A 19,812-nucleotide genomic window follows, 5' to 3' on the forward strand; every position below is an offset into this window, starting at 1 on the left:
GGGGAACCTTGCTTACTCTACCTGGAGGAGCAGGTCTGAGATTGTTACAGGAGTGTCTGTCTTGGATAGAGAACTGTCTCCCTTTCACCTCTAGGGATTGGCAAAATTTCGAATTCCAGGGCCCATCCCAGAACTACGGAAAGGAACCTCCTGGTCACAGAATCTGCATTTCTACCCACTTCTCCACAGGCAAACTTAAATTTACCAGGCGAGGCGGGGAGAGTGGTGACGGCGATCGCCCAAGCACCGCCGCCTTTGGCCTTCAGGGGGCGGCAGAGGGACCGGGCGGTCACGGCGGCTGCGCAAGCCCTCCCCTCGCCGGGCCGCCAGCCGGATCCGCGCGGTTCAGCTGACAGCTCCAAACACGGAAGAGGCGGTGCCGAGCGCCGGTTGAGCCGGGCGTCTCCAGGCCGGGGCGGCGGTGGCGGTGAGCGGACCAGGGCTAGGGCGGAGGGCGGAACTTTTGGGCCCGGCGCGGCGGGGTGGCCGGAAGCGACGGTGTGGACCCAGCTCCGGGCGCGCGAGGCAGAGAAGAGCTGCCGGGCCGGGACTGCTCAGTGGGCCTGAGCCTCCCAGACCTGGGACAGGGCGTCCCCAGCCCGGTCCGGCTAAGATCCCAACCCTCTTCCCTCCCGGGGCGCTCAGAGGAGGAAGGGGAAGGCCCAGGCCCTGTTGGTTCGGGACACCTGGGTCTCGCTCACACCTCACGTTCTTGCAGCGTCCTCTGTGTCCGAGCGCCGGGGCAGGTAGCGAGGCTGGGGCCTGCCCCCGGGTTGTAGGTGAGTCGTACCAACAACGACTCAGCACCCCGGGTGGTGAGCGGTGGGGACACCCTCGGCGGCGTGCTGATTCCGGAGCCAGGGCTGACCCCAGCTCGACACTTTGCACGGTGTGGCCTGGGAGAATGAGTAGGATTTTCGCAGGCCGAAGGGAAACCCAGCGGAGGAGGGCTTCCCTCGCTGGTGTAGCAGTTTCCGTTTGCCGAGACTAATAGTAAACTTAATATCTGTCGGATGGCGCGGGGGTTCGTCTCGTTCCTGGGTTACAGATGAAGAAACAGTGGTCTGAACCCAGATTTAGTTACATATTAGCTGTGTGACCTTGGGCCGGAAACGGACTTAAACTGTCATTTTTCTCATCCGTGTAATGCAAATAGAGGACTTGCTGCGTGGGGCTGTGGGAATCTGCCAGGAGTTAATGCATTTAAAGTGCTTAGCACAATGCCTGACACACGGTAAGAACTCAGTGTTACTTTTCTCGGTGTTATTGTGACTCCTGCTTCTAGTGGGCTGTAGCAAAGCAGTCACTGAACCTTAGAATTCTGGTCCCCCTTTTCAGCACGCTGCATCTTACACCAGTTCAGTTACATATTTGTCTCCATTGTCAAACGCAAGGCACTGCTAGATGCTGAGAGCAACACACTGATGCAAAAGACTTGAAACTTGCCCTTAAGGAGCTAATGTGGCCTGAAAGTGTAAGTTCATAAACTATTGTAATGCAGAGTGGGATGTGATAATGTCATAGAAAAGTTACCGTAAAAAAAAAAAAGTTTGCTGGATTTTTAAAGAAAGACAGGACATCTAATTGAAATTTCTACATAGAATAGGGTCTTTGGAGATGAGTCTTGAAAGCTGAGTGGATAGAATGAAAATGAAATGTAGGTCTGTCATGTGAATTAAGGCACTGGGACCTGGGGGCAGCTTCAGAAGGTGGGGTTTGTGTGGTAGGTTTTGAGGAGCTGTGGATGGGAAACTCTGGTTGAAGTAGAGCTTCTTAATCCTAGCTGCACATTAGAATCACCTGGAGCGCTTGGGCAACTACTGATGCTTGATTTAATTGCTTGATTTAATGGCCTGGGTATTGAGATTTTAAAAAGCAGCTCCCCAGGTGATTCCCATGTGCAGACAAGATGGAGAAGAGTAACCTAAAACCTGAATCATTATAAAATCATCTCTCACCCCATTTACAAATGTTTACACTCGAAGAAACAGAAACTTAATTGTTTAGCAGTAAATAAGGTAATGTGCAAGGACCTAATACAATATGTAATAGGCGCTCAATGAATGTAAATTGATTGTGACTTTCATTCTTAGTTTATTTGGGAGTCACATCTGAGAATTTGGTTTCAAAATTACCATTTCTTATAGGATTTTTACGTAAAACTTCATAGTGTTCTTAGGATTCTCCATAACCCATTTATCGACCACCCTCCACTTCCATTTACTCCCAGTTGAGAAGTCTGGCTCTAAAATTTTCGAAGTAGAGCTTGAAAGTGTGTGTATATGTGTACCTTTGCACGCTTTTGTTCTGTTTTTAAATATCTTGCTGTCACTTAAATTGACCTAATGTTGAGTGTCCCTAGCAGGATTAATTTCATAGCAGGTAAGAGGAAGAACTGGAGGGGGATAGAAAATGAAAGAATAGAAAAAGCCAAAGAGGAAGGGAGAAACAAAAACAAAACAAATCCAAGAAGATGCTTAGATGTTTATTATGAGACATGGTGTGCTCAACTCTCATATGATGTTGGTATTCCACCTTGACTCCTCCCAGGGCTGAGGGCAGTCAGATAAGGCTTCTCACACTGCTGGGGCCTTGCAAACACTCCTTTAACCACATGGCTCTGTTAGGCTGTCCTAAAGAAAGTAATAGGCAGCTGTAGATTAAGATTGACTATATGTTCGATGTGTTTGACTTAACTGGTAATAATGGAACTTTGGAATTAAAATTTGGAGAGGGTCCTGACACCATCTTCTGGGGGTTTTTTTGTTTTTGTTTTTTTTCTGCAGATGGCAGGATTTCTATAGTGTATCTAGCATGAGTTCCAGATCTTGGCATTTTATCCAGCTTCGACACTCTTATCTCCACCTCCTGGAGAATAAATGGGATTTGCATGAATTCCACATTCTGAATTGAAAGACAGACTGCATTGCTAATAGCCTTCTCTTCTGATTGTTAATAACAGGTACTAACTCATCTCAACTAGAATATGTTAGTGTGTTCTGTTTGGGATGGGAATGTAGCTTAAGCAGAACCATGATGATCTGCTGGAAAAAAAAAACAAAACAATTTTTTTTATTATTTATTTATTTTTAAAAATTTTTAATGTTTATTTTATTTTTGAGACAGAGAGAGACAGAGTATGAACGGGGGAGGGTCAGAGAAAGAGAGAGACACAGAATCCACAGCAGGCTCCAGGCTCTGAGCTGTCAGCACAGAGCCCAATGCGGGGCTCGAACTCACGGACCATGAGATCATGACCTGAGCCAAGTAGAACGCTTAACCGACTGAGCCACCCAGGTGTCCCAACAATTTTTTTTTAAATGGAATCATTTTAAATGAATTTGTTCAAATTTTGAAGTGTTACCTCTTATAATGTCCTAACTTTTCAATTGTGTATGCTTAAATTAAAAAATGTTAGTCAAGAGGGGGCATTTGCAAATCCAGTTATAGTCCAGTATTTTAATTGACAGAAAGGTAATTTTTTGTTTTAACAAAGTAATTTTCACAGATTCTCATTACATATTTTTCCACACTTAAATTACCTGAAATTGTGGTGCATCTTTCAGTTGCTGCGATTAAAAAGTATCGATTTTACATTTTAATTGTAGCATATTTTCATTCTTAGTTTCACCTGAAATAATGGTAGACCTTAAAATTATTTTTAATAAGTCTGGTGGTATTTTAAAAGTTTAATGTTAGGGGCATCTGAGCATCTGACTCTTGATAACAGCTCAGGTCATCATCTCCTGGTGAGTGAGATTGAGCTCCCTGTTGGGCTCTGCACCAACAGTGTGGAGCCTGCTTGGGATTCTCTCTCTCCCTCTCTCTCTCTGCCCCTCCCCCACTTGGGCACGTGTGTGCTCTCTGTCTCTCAAAATAAATAAACATTAAAAAATAGAAAAATTTGATGTTATTTTGCTGCTTCCTCAGTTATCTAACCCTCTTATATAGTATCTGTCCCTGTAACATTCTCTAGAACAGGGTGTTCTGAACTGGCAGGGTGTTCTGCCCCTGGGGGGCACATTTGACTATGTTGAGGGGGGAGCACATTTGACTATGTTGGCATCTTGTAGGTTGAAGCCGGGGGGGCGCCTGGGTCGCTCAGTTGGTTAACTGTCTGACTTCAGCTCAGGTCATGATCTCGCAGTTTGTGGGTTTGAGCCCTGTGTTGGGCTCTGCTGATAGCTCAGAGCCTGGAGTCTCTGCTTCAGATTCTGTGTCTCCCCCTCTCTCTGCCCCTCCCATGCTCATGCTCTCTGTCTCTCAATAATAAATAAACATTAAAGAAAAATTTAGTAGATTGAAGCCAGGGATGCTGGTACATATCCTGTAAGGCTCAGGATAGCCTCCTACTACAAAGAATTGTTTGTTCCAAAAGGTTTGTAGTACCGAGGTTGAAGAAAACCTGCCCTAGAGACTTTTAGGGATTTAGAAAATTCATTTAGGGATGCTTGAATGGCTTGGTTGGAGGAATTTATGGTTCTTGATCTCGGAGTTGTGACTTCAATTCCCACGTTGGGTGTAGAGATTACTTAAATAAATAAAACTTAAAAAAAATAATAAATAATTCATGTTTTTAGTAAGTATATTACATATACTTTGACTTTTTTTTTTTTTTTTTTTTTAAGAGTGTGAGCAGAGGAGGGGCCGAGGGAGAGAGAGAATCTCAAAAGCAAGCTTCATGCTCAGTATAGGGCTTGATCCCATGACCCTGGGATCATGACCTGAGCCTAAATCAAGAGTCAGACACTCAGCCGACTAAGCCCCCCAGGGGTCCCTACTTTGACTAATTTTATGAGCAAGGCAATTTGCTAGGATTGGTGCACAAGTCAGAATAATTTGAAAATTTTAAAAAATTTTTTAGATCATTCCTTTTTTCCCTAAATTTCTTATGTCTGTTACAGTCAGCACTTAGAAGCACCACAATCATCATTTTTGAAAAAGCTGTTACTATTGCAAAGGTACTGGAGTATTAGATATGTCTATCACTTTTAGTTGAGCAGAAGATTGATAATATTGGTTAATTCTTTGCAGTTTTTTGGGTGGAACTTTAACCTTTTTTGGGGGGTGAGGGTGGGGATTGCCCCTAGATTTTCCCAAACTCTCTGCCTTTTCTATTCTTAACTGGTTTGGATTAACTTAACTTCAGCTCCAGAAAATTAAATGTCGTCAGAAGACCGAGAAGCTCAGGAGGATGAGTTGCTGGCCCTGGCGAGTATTTACGATGGAGATGAATTTAGGAAAGCAGAGTCTGTCCAAGGTGGAGAAACCAGGATCTATTTGGACTTGCCGCAGAATTTCAAGATATTCGTGAGCGGTTAGTTAATAATACTCTCTTAAGCAGATTTTTCTACATAAAAGTTATTCTCGATTTCTTAGTGTACCCTAAATTATTTACCATCTTGTGTTTATAGGCATTGGTGATAGATGGTAGTATTACAGATTTAATGCATGTTCCTGTTTTAATTGAAAATTGGACTGAGGGTGCATAGTTTTCAATTTGATTTGCCTTTTGACCACTGAATTGGGATATTATCCTGCATATTTCATGCATCCTAATCTTCTAACTAGCAGTTTATCAGCTATGAGTCATTAGTTGTTAAACAGGAATAATAAAAGAGAAAATGACATCATGTACATGAAAACGCTTGGAAAGTTTTAAAGTACCGTGGTGGTTGTCAATACTATTTGGTTTCCAGAATCATTTCAACTACCATAAGCCTGTGACGTGCTGTTACTCTGTGACCTTTTGCTTCAGAAAAAAAACACACACAAAAATAAAAAATTGCTGCTTTTGATACAGACGTTCACGGAAGACTTTGATGCACACTTTCTCAAAATGTTTCTACTATAAAGACATTGAGTAAAGAAAGTACGTGTAATAATCTAAAATGAAACTTTGTGAGAGTGTTGTGTGCTGTATCTTGCCCTCGAGCCTGAGATCGTTGTGTTGGCACAAATTCTCCCAACTATGATTCATGGGAAGTTGGCACATGCTGGTCTAAGTAGGTCATAGCTCTTGGATAGAAATAAAAATCCTTTTCTCTAGATAGTGTCTTTAATCATCTACTGTAAAACAACAACAAAAGAAAACATTGTGTATTACTTATTAGTGTTAGGAATTGTACTCACAAGTATGTACAAGAGTAAGTTATGTGTCTTCCTTAGAAATGTCATGGTGCTTAGTAGATTTTTCAGGGGTTTATAAGATTTTTTTTTCTTTTTTTTAAAGGTGGTGGCTATGAAGTTATAATTAGGAAATAGAAGGTGCTTTGGGGGAGGGTTTTTATCCCCTCAGCGAAAGCGTTAGTCTTTCTTGAGCACCTGCTCAATAGTAATGGACACTCAAGTGTTGACCGACTGATTCTTTCTAATTTTTGTTTTTGGTTCAGGCAATTCAAATGAGTGTCTCCAGAATAGTGGCTTTGAATACACCATTTGCTTTCTGCCTCCACTTGTGCTGAACTTTGAACTGCCACCAGATTATCCATCCTCCTCCCCACCTTCATTCACACTTAGTGGCAAATGGCTGTCACCAACTCAGGTTAGACCCGAAACTTAATTTCTCCTATCCATTTTTAGAAAGTTAAAAAATCATCTTTAATTAAAGACAACTACCTTGATGATCTTGAATTCAGTGCATGAAGAACAAATGGCTTTGATTTTGTAATTTTTTCCCCTTGCCTTCATGAAACCTAATGTTAATGAATTGAAAGTGGTGTTTTAGAAAGGAACGGCAGTAATTAGGATGACTGATCATTGTGAATTGCAGTATGTGTAATTTTTAATCAAGTATATATATTTTTTCTTGTCTTGCTATTTTTCCCATCTAATCTGTATTGTAATAGAGACTATAAGGTCCTTCTCGTTTTCCTTAGATGTTGGTATGCCTTTTTTTTCTTAGTTTCTTATCCATTCCTTAAATTAAAGATTTAACTGTAATTAGGAGGGCTAAAGTTGTGCTGATGTAGTTACAATAAACAAATTAGCTACGTAAACAGAATAAGTGCTTTTATTTTTAGAGATCTGTATGTTAATAACAAATAATTGTTGACTGGTCTCACATGGATGTTAATACACACAACTAGAAATGTGTATGTATCTCCTGTGTCACGAAGACGTCTCCTATCTCTTCCTGTACCTTCTATCTCACGAAGGTTTGAGACCTTATATTACGAACCTTGTGTTATGAAGCCTTCATTTCCTCTGGCTTATATATCCTTTTCAAGTAATAACCTCGACTCTTGATTGAGACATAAGTATGACTTGAAGCTAATATAAAGCCCTCTGAGATAGATAATGGATCAATAGCAGCTACTTTTCTACAAGTCGTGATGAAGATTGATAGGCTGATGTATATTAAGACAAAAGCTGTCAGAGTTCCTTGACCTCAAGGAACAGCTTGTCAGGTTTTCCTGTTTGATCATGGAGTTTTTATTCCACCCCACTGACTAGTCTAATCTTTGAGTGCTTTTGTAAAATTGAGCTTATGGTTTAAAAACAAAATTAAATTTTACAAAAGGATAATACATGTAGAATAGAAAGGAGTATTATTACCTTACATTCTGATATCTGGGCCAGAGGCAATACATGCAAGGCAGTGGATTGTTTGCCCAAGAATGTCAAGGCTGTTTGACATTTAGATCACTGAAAGCTGACTGAATTATTTAGATATTTATAATCACATTTCTCCAGAGAGCTTTTGATACTTTGTATCCATGCCTGTGTGCACACACTTACACACAAGCACAAAACAAGGACAGATAAACTGAGTGCATGGCAGCAGTTTCAGATTCCAGCCAAGTAGCATCTCCTTACTGCTGGCTTTTGGGAGTGTGGGGAGAGGAGGGTTGTTTGTTGTTTTATGTGTTACAGCTGAAATAACAGTAGGATTCCCTGTCAGATAAATTGTTATGCGTATAATTGATCTTTTCATTGGCCTTGTATTCCTTCTTGGTTCAATTCTTGTTGGTTGCTGGGCCCTGCTTCCTTGACATTGTGAATGTCACCTGTTGATAGTGAAGTTGACACATGGTCCTGTCTGTCACTGGATTGGGGTTGGTAGAAGGGAAGTGGGTTTAACCTCATAGTATTTTCCATTATGCCTCCCCCGATATATATACATACACATACACAGTCTCTCTCTTATTCTTTCCTCCTCACATTTATGTGTACCCCAGCTGCCCCTTTTGAGAAGGGGTGGGGAAGAAAAGAGGATTGAGAATGGTTCTTCATTGGACTTGGTGGCCCAAATAGCACTCAGAGTTTCCCTTTTCGTATTTAGTACATTTTACACATTTCAGCAGGTTTCTCAAAAGTATGATTGATCTTATAAGCATATTCATGTACATGTGAAAAAGCATTTTGAACGGTATTTAACATCCTAAGTTTTTAAGTTCAGGAAGTGTTTAAGTTCGTGCTTATATAGGGTTTAGTGAATGGCACTGTGCAGAGCAAGGAACAGAAAATGTGGTCCTTTTTCACTTGTTATTTAAATTTACAAAATTTGTCTGCATCTGGAAGGCTTATTTTTTTGTGTTTAGCTAAAAAGAAAAGCTGCTTATAATTCCTGAGCTCTACTTACCAATATTTTACATTTCTAATGGAAAATCCTCTTACATTTGCCTTTCAAATTGAACACACCACCTTTAAAGAGGAAAAGTCGAAGTAGTTTAAATTTGGTTGCTCAGCTTAGAGAGTGTGAGCTTTCCCTATGGCAGCCGAGTCATGTTGAGGGCTTATAATCGTGTCCAGGTTCCATAGCATTCTGTGTCCCTTCATTAACCAGGATCTGGTGTAAGCTCAGATTGCTTAGTTAAAACCAGCTTATAAATCTGAATAACAAGGATTCTGAGGTTGGATTCTGTTAGTGACTCTTTCTCTTGAGTTGGCTGTTTGATAGGACTGAAAGCTAGAATTAAAAACTTGGACGATATTTTTAAACTGCCCTCTTTCTATTATGCAGGGTACCTACAGGGCTAGGACTCCAAAGGAATAGGAATAGTTCATTTTAAAATTAGCTCTCTTTCTCCTACATGAGATATGTAGCAACACTAAAACAAAGAACAAATAAAGAATCGAAAACTCCTCCACCTCAGTGGCCTTTCACAGCCTTGCCATGTCTCTTGTTTTCATGGTACTTCTTTTAGTTTTTGACTTTGTTTCCTGCTGTGACTCACATTGTTGGATAGTTTAAGAATATAAGAATATTCTGACTCTCTTTCCAGCACAGTTTATCACAGCAGTAAAACAAACAAACAAAAAACATGTTTGGAATTGTAAGGGCCTAACTTAGAGGTTAAAAAGATTTCAAGAGAAATGAGGAGTTGACAGTATCCTCCTCTTTCCAAACTCACCAGCACCCTCGTGTGTTTCCTCCTAGCTGTCTGCTCTTTGCAAGCACTTAGACAACCTGTGGGAAGAACACCGTGGCAGCGTGGTCCTGTTTGCTTGGATGCAGTTTCTTAAGGAAGAGACCTTAGCATACCTGAATATTGTCTCTCCTTTTGAGCTCAAGATGGGTTCTCAGAAAAAGGTGCAGAGAAGGATGGCTCAAGCCTCCCCCAGCACAGACCTAGCTTTTGGAGGAGCTGCTGGATCCGATGTTGACCAAGAGGAAGTTGTGGATGAGCGAGCGGTGCAGGATGTGGAATCGCTGTCGAGTCTGATCCAGGAAATCTTGGACTTCGATCAAGCTCAGCAGATTAAATGCTTTAACAGTAAATTGTTCCTGTGCAATATCTGTTTCTGTGAGAAGCTGGGTAGCGAATGCATGTACTTCCTGGAGTGCAGGCACGTGTACTGCAAAGCCTGTCTAAAGGACTACTTTGAAATCCAGATCAGAGATGGCCAAGTTCAGTGCCTCAACTGCCCAGAACCCAAGTGCCCTTCGGTGGCCACTCCTGGTCAGGTAATCCTCTACTCTCTTCAAAGCTGCCTCCCATTTCTCTTTCCCAAAGGGAGATGTTTTCTCAGTATTTTCCTTACTAGGGCTCATCAGGCCAGGCTGAGGCCTTGGAGCCAGCCCACAAATAGTTTCACTGTATCCATCAAGAATGCTGGGGTCTTATTGTTGAAGCCCGTGTAAATGCTTCCTTTGCTGGACTTGGAATGGGGAGTTCTTGGCAGAGATGAGTGTTAGAAAAGTAATTATAAAGTGTTCTGGTGATTTACTTTGTTTATCTGCTCGGATCCCATCAACCCTGGAGAATCACTAGCCTGCCTTTGTGTGAGGTTTGGATCTGAAGAGCATATCCTTGGAATGGGTAACAATCAGGGACAGGGTACTTGGCTTGACTCTTTTTTTTTTAAATCAACTTTGTTAAGCCATCACTATACCCATTTTTTGTTTTTTAATGTTTATTCACTTTTGAGAGAGACAGAGACAGAGCTTGAGCAGGGGAGGGGCAGAGAGAGAGGGAGACACAGAATCCGAAGCAGGCTCCAGGTTCTGAGCTGTCAGCACAGAGCCCAACATGGGGCTCGAACTCACAGACCACCGTGAGATGATGACCTGAGCCGAAGTGAGACGCCCAACTGACTGAGCCACCCAGGCGCCCCCACTATACCCATTTAAAGTGTACGTTGGCTCAGCTTTCACACATGTGTAGACCCATATAACTACCACCTCAGGGTCTAGACTTGTCACATTTGGTTTGATTTTGAAGTGAGATAGAGTGTTTTAATTCATGTGAACTTAGCACCGGCATTTTAAGGATCTCCCCAGAATCAGAACTGTTTGGGCATCATTAAACTTGCGTGTTTTATTTTTCCCTCCAGGTCAAAGAGCTAGTGGAAACAGAGTTATTTGCCCGCTATGACCGCCTTCTCCTCCAGTCCACCTTGGACTTGATGGCAGATGTGGTGTATTGTCCCCGCCCCTGCTGCCAGTTGCCTGTGATGCAGGAGCCCGGTTGCACCATGGGCATCTGCTCTAGTTGCAATTTTGCCTTCTGTACCTTGTGCAGATTGACTTACCACGGGGTCTCTCCATGTAAGGTAACTGCTGGTAAGTGTTAACTGTGTCAACTCAGTCCTCCTATCCTCTACGCCACCTGCCACCCCCCACCCCGTCCCCCCGCCAAAAAAAAATCCTTATCACTTCAATCCTTCCATTTGGAAGTGTTCCTTCAACAGATATTTTTGTTTCACTTACTGTCCTAGGCTCTGGGGATATCGTAGTGACCAAATACCCTCATGGAACTTATATTTTAATGGGTAGACAAACAGAACAATAATGATATTAGATGGTTATAAGTGCTATGGAGGAAAAAAAATAAAGCAGGAACAGAATATGAAGTGGCTTGAGGTTTTACACTTAGGGAAACCAGGGGAAGGCCTCTCTGGCAAAGCGGTTTGAATAAAGACCTGAAGAAGGAACAAAGGAAATGGCCATGCAGATACCAGGGGACCATTACAGAGAAGGAATGGCAAGGTCATTTCTATCTATGAACGTGGAGTAATGTAGCTCCTAGTTGGCAAGTGCAGACCATCTTAGCTGCCACTCTTGTTTCCATGGCACATACATCTGATCAGTCATCAAGTTCTTTGTCACTTAGCCCAGGAAAGTCTCAGAATCTTCCTCAACACATAGCGCTTCAGAAAGCCACCATTTATTAAAGTGGACACAGGAGGTGGAACCTGTTTGCTAATTCTGATCTAAATAAGGATTGAGAAATCAGGCGTTGACCTCAGTTTGACTGGACTTTGATGGCTTAGTCTTTCTCAGACTAACAGGGATAATGATAATAGCTACTATTCATAGGGCTATTGTCAGGATAAAATAAACTATTGTAGTGCTCCTCGAAGTTGGTATTGTTGTTAAACTGGTCCGTGACAAGATAAATAAATTGAGAGGTCTAGGAAGTTACAGTGATTTCACAGAGTAATTTTATGTCCGATCTAATAAAAATTTAAGCTTAGGTTTTTTTGTCTTATTATTTGTCTAATAATTCATTTGATTGCATTTTGTGAAAATACTGGTCCTTGGCAGAGTGGTGGGGGAAATACTGGTTCTTCAACATAGTTTGGGAATGACGAGCTAATACGTGTAAAATGCAAAATGGTAACCATTAATGCCATTATTACTGTGGTTCCTAATTGCTATCGTAAGCAGAGTGTCAGTATCTCCAAGAAAGTAACCCTAAGGGGAGAATGAGTGAATACTTCCAGTTTGCCTAGAGCAGAGTCTTATAGTAGATATGGGCAGATGGGATGGAGACTTCACCAGAGTATAATAGAAGCCTTTGCTTTAGACTTGTATAACCTTATCATTGAGGAGCTGAGGTGTGTTTCAGGTGTTTCATAACATTTGTGGAAGAAATCAAAGGGGCTTGGGGGCTTCAGCAAAATTAAGAATCTCTTTCTGTATCTATTCATGCCTGTATATCTATCTATTGGATAGTACTATATAAAATACATAAAATACTAACAATTATTTTGAGAACTTTAGTGCAATAATCTTTGCTCTTAAGATATCTGGGAACACAAAAGTGCTTTGAATTTTTAGAGGGATAAAAATGACAGGATAAAAAGATACAGGTCTGCAGCTTCTAAGTAGAGGTGATGGATCCATGGGAATGCACGATACAGAGAAAGAAAGCTTCCCCAAAAGATTCACCACATAAAAAGACCTCTAATGAGTATGAGGAAAATAAACTAATAAAATAATTATAACGTTATTGAGAGAGGTTTTCAATAAAAATGTTGAAAAACTAAGGTAATAGAATGTGAACAAAAGCCTTTGTCTGCAAGTAAAGCCTTTGGGACTGGCTGCCTGTTACATTTGAGTTAAGTGATAGAGCTGTGCAGCCAGAGAGAAGAATATCTAGGGGGAAACGTTGACAGGAGGGACTTTGCAGTACCTGTGGGTGGCAAGTTTTATTTGTTGACTTTTGTTGTATACAGAATCGAAGAGTCTTAGCTCTTAAGCCAAAGATACTTTTGTTTATTTGGTAGGCCTTGTTATTATCAAAGGGTGAATGATGCTGACTTCATGGAAAATGAGTGTGTGTTTCAACCTTTGTGTCTTTTAGCTAAGTCATTCTTTAACAGTATGCCGCTGGTTGCACAAACACGTCAGCATTATTAACTCAAAGTCAACGAGAAAGATGGCTCTTATTCTAATACCTTGAGCAAGTCCAACTTCTCTAGCTGGAGGATTCTTCTATGTTCTGTGTTATTTGTACATGTGTCATTTTTACCTAGTTATAACCTAAAATAAGCCCTTTTCTGGATTCTGTAATGAGTATTTTAGTTGAGTTGTAGCCATCTCATTTATAAGTTTTTTTTTAATTTTTTTTAACGTTTATTCATTTTTGAGACAGAGAGAGACAGAGCATGAATGGGGGAGGGGCAGAGAGAGAGACACACAGAATCTGAAACAGGCTCCAGGCTCTGAGCTGTCAGCACAGAGCCCGACGCGGGGCTCGAACTCATGGACCGCGAGCTCATGACCTGAGCTGAAGTCGGCCGCTTAACTGACTGAGCCACCCAGGCGCCCCTCATTTAGAAGTTTTTAATAACTAAAAATGATGTCATTAACTGGCCCTTTCACTTGTGGTTATTCCCTTGGACTTTAATTTGTTTGCCATTGTTACATGCATCTCCGTGCATATAACTTCATTTTGGATTATTTCCTTATGATTAAAGTCCCAGTAATAACATTATTGAATAATCAAAGGGTTATGACCATTTTTAAATGGTTTTTAGTCAGCTTTGCAAAGTTGTATAAAAGTTAATTTTCCATTTCACTTTCCAGAGAAATTAATAGACTTACGAAATGAGTACCTGCAAGCAGATGAGGCCAATAAAAGATTTTTGGAACAGAGGTATGGCAAGAGGGTGATTCAGAAGGCGCTGGAAGAGATGGAAAGTAAGGAATGGCTAGAAAAGAACTCAAAGAGCTGCCCGTGTTGTGGGACTCCCATAGAGGTAAAGGTTCGGGACAGACTTGGCAGACAGATTTGCAAGCTCGTTACGATTGCCTGAAGAAGCCTATTATTTATGACTAGGGAAACATTTATCAAACCTTACTTGGAAGATGCAAATTCACTACTAAATATTGACCTTAAGTGGATGTAGACTTCCCTTTCAAAATGCTTTCACAAAGTGAAAATTATTCTCACATTGTTTTCACATCAAAATGGAATGGGTTATAACGAAGCCACAGTAGAGCTACAATCAACTCTTACCTCATCTCCATGTTATAAAAACTCACGCCTGACTTCTTAGAACTAATTATCCTGGAATTTAACACACCTGCGTACGAAGTATATTAGGAAACGACATTTTCCTATTAACCTGAGCCAAAATAGACATTTAAATGTATTGCTTCTTGACACAATCTTAATGTTTTAAAATCAGAATTTATCTTTGCATTTGGTTCTCCCATTCTGATCCATTATATCTGAACTGAACCTGGTGGTGATTTTCCAGTTACTCCACTAAGGAAACTGGCATTCTGTTGAACCACTTCAGATGTGCCTCAGCCCTATGTTAGAGTGGAGGACTTGATACCAAATGTTTACTTAGATTAAACTACACGTTCCACATATAATATACACATTTGGTTTGTATCTCCTGTTGATCAGAAAAGTTTTGCTAAGTATCTAGTTGTAGGTACACCTGCTGAATATTTTCTGTATTCTACTTGTAATGTGTAATAGTTACAGCATGTTCCCTGCATATTTAAACCCTGCACGGGGTAAAAGGAGAAGTCAAGGAGGACATTGTACTGAATCTTTTTGGCATGTGCTTTCCTCTTTTGCTTTAATAGCCCTGGTATTTTTCTCTTTCCATCTTTCCCACCAGAAATTAGATGGATGTAACAAGATGACATGTACTGGATGTATGCAATATTTCTGTTGGATTTGCATGGGTTCTCTCTCTAGAGCAAACCCTTATAAACATTTCACTGATCCTGCTTCCCCGTGTTTTAATCGGTACGTATACATAATCCTGTAGTCTCAGAAACAGATTTTGGACCATTTTTCTTAGAGAATTCTCTTATATATTTTCTCACATATATGGACTTCTATATTTTCTTGTGAGTTTATGTTGAAAATACGCCACTGGGAAATTTTATTTTTTATCTTCCTCAGTGAAAAATTTCAAACATAAATAAAAGTTGAAAGACTATGGTTAATAGGATATCTTCTACCAAAATGAACAATTGATAGTATTTTGCCGTATTTATTTTCTAATACTTGACTCTAAGTTGGAGATAGGATACTTTATCTCTAATTACTTCTACATTATCACCTAAAATAAGAAAATTCTTCTACATAACATAGTACTTAAAGAAATTTAGTGATGGTGGCATATTATCTCCTAATAAACATATTTAAAACTTCCCAATGATTCCTAAAAATATCTTTTAAAGCTGTTTTATTGAGCCACAATATAATCAAATTCAAACATTTTATTTGGCTTTGTCTTTCTAGTCTCTTAATAGAGAAGAGTTTTTCCCACTTTTTTATTTTTTAAGTTTATTTATTTATTTTTGAGAGAGAGCACACAAGCAGGAGAGGGATAGAGAGAGAGGGAGGGAGACACAGAATCTGAAGCAGGCTGTAGGTTCTGAGCTGTCAGCACAGAGCCCAACTTGGGGCTGGAACCCACAAACTGCGAGATCATGACCTGAGCCAAAGTCGGAGGCTTAACCAACTGAGCTACCCAGGGGCCCCTTCCACTTAAAAAAAAAAAAGTTAAAGATTTATTTATTTAGAGAGTGTGCACGTGAGCAGGGAAGGGCAGAAAGAGAAGGAAAGGGAATCCCAAGCAGGGTCCTCACTGTCAGTGCAGAGTCTGACATGGCGCTCAGAATCACCAACCTCAAGATCATGACCTGAGCCAAAAGTAAGAGTTGGACACTTAACCGATTAAGCCATCCAGGTGGCCCTGCTCACCCTTTTTTGTTGGATGCATTGAGGAAAACATTGACATTTTAGAGAGTCCAGGCCACTTGTCCTATAGTACATCTTACTTTCTAGAGTTTTCTTTCTCCATGTTGTCTTTTAGTTACTCTGTCCTCTCTCTTTCCTGTAAATTGGAAGTTAGGTCTAGACTGAGTTTGAATATATTTAGAATTAACATTTTTGACAAGAATACTTGTGTACCTCATTTTATATCGCATTAGGTCCGTAATGTCAGGCTCTTCCATTGTTAGTATGCTGCTCAGTTCTATTGCTTGCTCCATCGTAATTGTAAGTTTTCTTGGCATGCCTGTGTGGCTCAGGGATTAGGCGTCTGACTTCAGCTCAGGTCATGGTCTCACAGTTCCTGAGGTTCCTGAGTTTGAGCCCCACATTGGGCTCTGCACTGGTGGTGTGGAGCCTGCTTGGGAATCTTGCCTCTCTCTGCCCCTGCTATGCTCTCTCAAATATATTTTTAAAAAATGTAAGGTTTTGGTTTTTTTTGTGTGTGTGATTAGTAAGTAATATCTGGGGTGATTTCTTGGCACAATGAAAATAATCCTGTTTTTCAACAGCTCTCATTTCACTGTCAGTTTATGATCTTTCTTAAGAGGCATATGTATAGTACCTAAAATCACTGGTGTTACCTAACTGTAAGAAAAGTTGAAGAAACAGGTTCTCTGCGTGAACCATTGTAAATCTAGTGTTGAAAATTACATGAATTTTAGGTAACATTGGAAAGAAAAACGAGTTGGCAACTATAAAGCATTCTACCAGTGGAGAATGCAAGGGTGAGGAGGCCGAGTAAAGTGACTCACGTGTGATAGAGTTACAGTGGTTTAGAAGAGTTCACCTTCTTCTGGATTGCCTGACTTCCCTAATCCTGATTTATTCCATTTACTGTATACATTGAGTATCAGGTTTTTGATAGCCATTTCCCATTATTGTTAATCCTTGGCCTTAAAGAGTTTGTCTGGATCCGAAAAGGGCTATTCTTGTAAACTTTAAGACAGCTTGTTCAGAGGGACCCATATTTCAGCCCTCCTCAGTGTAGTGATTGAGAGAAAGGAAAAGCTGTTCAAAGATGTTATCAGAAGAGTGCAGAAGGTAATTTTGAGAGAAGGAAAGAGATTATATTTTTTCCAAGTGCATAAAAATGTATTTTATACTTCCAGGTTGTTCCATGCTGTGGATGTTAATGGAGATATTTGGGAAGATGAGATTGAAGACTAGTTAACTCCTGCTCAAGATAAGGAAATGGAATGGTTTACCCAAATCTTGTGTCAAGTACACAAAATAGTTTTGCAGGTTATTTAGGGTACCATTTATGCACTCATCCTTTGTAGAAGATGTGGAAGAACAAGGTTTATATTTCCATGTGGTACTACTGATAAAGGCACATGCACACGTTTTTCAATGTAACATAGAGAAAATTATAAGCCAAAGGTTCATTGAAAACTAGAGAATATTAAATACTACAGTGTGCCCGAAGCTCTGAATAGTTAAAAAGTAAATATTTATTTTCTTCCCCAAGCTTTAGGTGAAGAGAGGAGTCAAGAGTTAAAGTTATAGACCTTTTTATCTGAAAGCATCCCTCTAAGACATTAGGGGGAGTCCCCTCAGTACTGCTCCTTATGACTGGGGTAGGTAGAAAGAAGCCTTATTAAAATTGTACCAAGAGCCTGATCTCATTTACTCCATGTCATGTTCCTTTCACCCTAAGTTTCTGCCAAGTGACTTTTCTTTGAGGAAGCCCTTTTAGTCAGTAACTGATTGGATGACCCAGTGTCATTTTGATCTGCTTTTCAGAATAGAAATTTATAGATAATTTAAAAAATCTTTTTAATGCCAAAAACACTGTGGGCCAGCTGGTATTTATTAGTGGGGTATAGTTCACTGGTTTTGAGCCCAGTCTAGAATTTAATGATACTGGCTCAGAAGAATTTCAGTCCTATTCAGCTCTTCTGGGCGGTAGAGCCTAGATTCAAAATGACTTGTCTTTGCTACCTTTTGTTCTACGCTCTCTCCCTTCACTCATGCCCTACCTTCCATTAGTAAGGACAATTTTAATATTAACTCCAGCAGCTCATATTTTTATTTATGCTGGAATAGGAGAAAGCCTAATATATTCCCAAGCTGAACAAGCTGCATTTTTTAAAATTACCTCTATTTTGAACTCCCCACCATTGTAGTTCGAGTCCCAATTTTCTGAATTCTTTTTAAAGGTCTTCTCTAATGAGCTATGGAAATTTGGCTTCCTACCCTTTTTTGCAACAGCACTATTTTGGGGGATAATTTTGGCTTGATTCCTAGATCCCTGTTTCTGGATTTTGATGGCTTTTTGAAAAATTGTCTTTCCTTGTGGTTTGGTGAATGGCTTGGTAGCAAAATGATTTTTTGAAAAAGAGGACAGAAGGATACAGCTGCAGCTGTGAACATGTTCTTTTTTCCCAACTTGTCATTGAAAATTGGGGAATCACTTTGAACCATTTTATGTGTGTGTATCCAGAGTCAGCAAGGACTGTTTCTGGATTGTCAATGAGGCTGCTTAATCTTAAAAATAAAAATAATTTAAAAATTGTCTTATAATTAGAGCAGAGTTGCTGCTGTTCTGTCTCCAAGGCAACTGATCACATTTTTAAAAAACTTTATGGCATGTAACACATATTCTTAAAGTGAACAGAAAAAAAGTCATGGAATAGCACCTGTTCTTTTACCCAGACTCGTGACTGAACTTAGGTTTTTAGGGCCCATATTTTGTTTCAACCATATGGTTCATGAGCTTTCGTTTTGCACATTTTATATAAGAACTAAAGTTAATTTCATATATATATATATATATATATATATATATATATATATATATATTTTTTTTTTTTTTTTTAAGCTTGCTTGTGTATTTTTGAGAGGGGCAGAGAGAGGGGGAGAGAGAGAATCCCAAGCAGGCTCTGCACCATCATCATGGAGCCTGATGTGGGGCTCGAACCCATGAGACTGCGAGATCATGACCTGAGCCAAAATCAAGAGTTAGACACTTAACCGACTGAGCCATCCAGGTGCCCCAGAACTAAAGTTAATTTCTTAAAGAATAAGTTGAAAATAATAATAAAAAAAAGAATAAGTTGAATATAATAAATGTAAATTAAAACGCTTATACAGCATATACCTCAGAAGAGTGGCTCTGTGATGGAATGGGAATTCATTTGAGATTTTTTCACTAGTAGCCACTCAGAAGTTCTTTAGTTCATGGACTAGTTGGTATTTGCTAGAGACTATTTTATTTTAGGGTTTTGCACATTATGTTGTTGATAAAGTGGAAGTAGGAAAGAAAGCTTTATAATGCACTCCTGTAAAAGAAATTGGAGGTTTCTCTTTACGATTTTAAAAAACACAGGTGGTTAGTCTTAGACTTGTTTGTTCATCTGAATGTTCCATCCTTTCTTCCTTAGGTACAAAATTTTCACCATCCAATTATAACAAAGACAATAGGGCTTATAAAGTCTTATTTTTGAAGCATGTGTTATGAGGTAATTTTAAGATGGTACAGTTCTCCTGGGGCGCCTGGGTAGCTCAGTCGGTTAAGGGACCGACTTGAGCTCAGGTCATGATCTCGTGGTTCACGAGTTCGAGCCCCGCATCAGGCTCTGTGCTGATGGCCCAGAGCCTGGAGCCTGCTTCAGATTCTGGGTCTCCCTCTCTCTCTACCCCTCCCCTGCTCACACTCTGTCTCCCTCTCAAAAATAAATAAAAACATTAAGGAAAATTAAAAAAAAAAAAAAAGATGGTACAGTTCTGGGTGGAGTACTTTTTAAATATACGTGCTGCCAAAGTGAGCACAATAGAGTACTTTTTAAAATTTTATTTATTTGGAGAGGGAGAGTGCATGCGTGAGTGGGGG

General features: G+C 40.2%; 1 protein-coding gene across 11 annotated transcripts; it reads left to right on the plus strand.

The window, feature by feature from the left end:
* Nucleotides 1-273: 273 nt before the first annotated feature.
* On the plus strand, nucleotides 274-18,508 carry RNF14 (ring finger protein 14). 11 transcript variants are annotated; one of them, XM_006927674.5, is made up of 11 exons: nucleotides 455-779; nucleotides 1,157-1,234; nucleotides 1,339-1,474; nucleotides 2,787-2,962; nucleotides 5,150-5,317; nucleotides 6,393-6,544; nucleotides 9,383-9,910; nucleotides 10,780-11,008; nucleotides 13,760-13,932; nucleotides 14,812-14,942; nucleotides 17,090-18,508. In XM_006927674.5, the coding sequence occupies exons 5-11, from the start codon at nucleotides 5,164-5,166 to the stop codon at nucleotides 17,145-17,147; spliced, it is 1,425 nt and encodes a 474-aa protein (XP_006927736.1). In that variant the 5' UTR covers nucleotides 455-779; nucleotides 1,157-1,234; nucleotides 1,339-1,474; nucleotides 2,787-2,962; nucleotides 5,150-5,163; the 3' UTR covers nucleotides 17,148-18,508. The 11 variants fall into 11 exon arrangements, with proteins under 11 accessions (XP_006927737.1, XP_006927741.1, XP_044916284.1 ...); XM_045060346.1 differs by lacking the exon at nucleotides 455-779 and adding an exon at nucleotides 4,905-4,961 and having other exon boundaries at nucleotides 811-1,234; XM_006927675.5 differs by lacking the exons at nucleotides 455-779; nucleotides 1,157-1,234 and adding an exon at nucleotides 274-427.
* The last annotated feature ends 1,304 nt before the right edge of the window (nucleotides 18,509-19,812 follow it).

Source organism: Felis catus, chromosome A1 (assembly GCF_018350175.1).
Source record: "Felis catus isolate Fca126 chromosome A1, F.catus_Fca126_mat1.0, whole genome shotgun sequence".
In the NCBI taxonomy this organism is placed as follows: Eukaryota; Metazoa; Chordata; class Mammalia; order Carnivora; family Felidae; genus Felis; species Felis catus.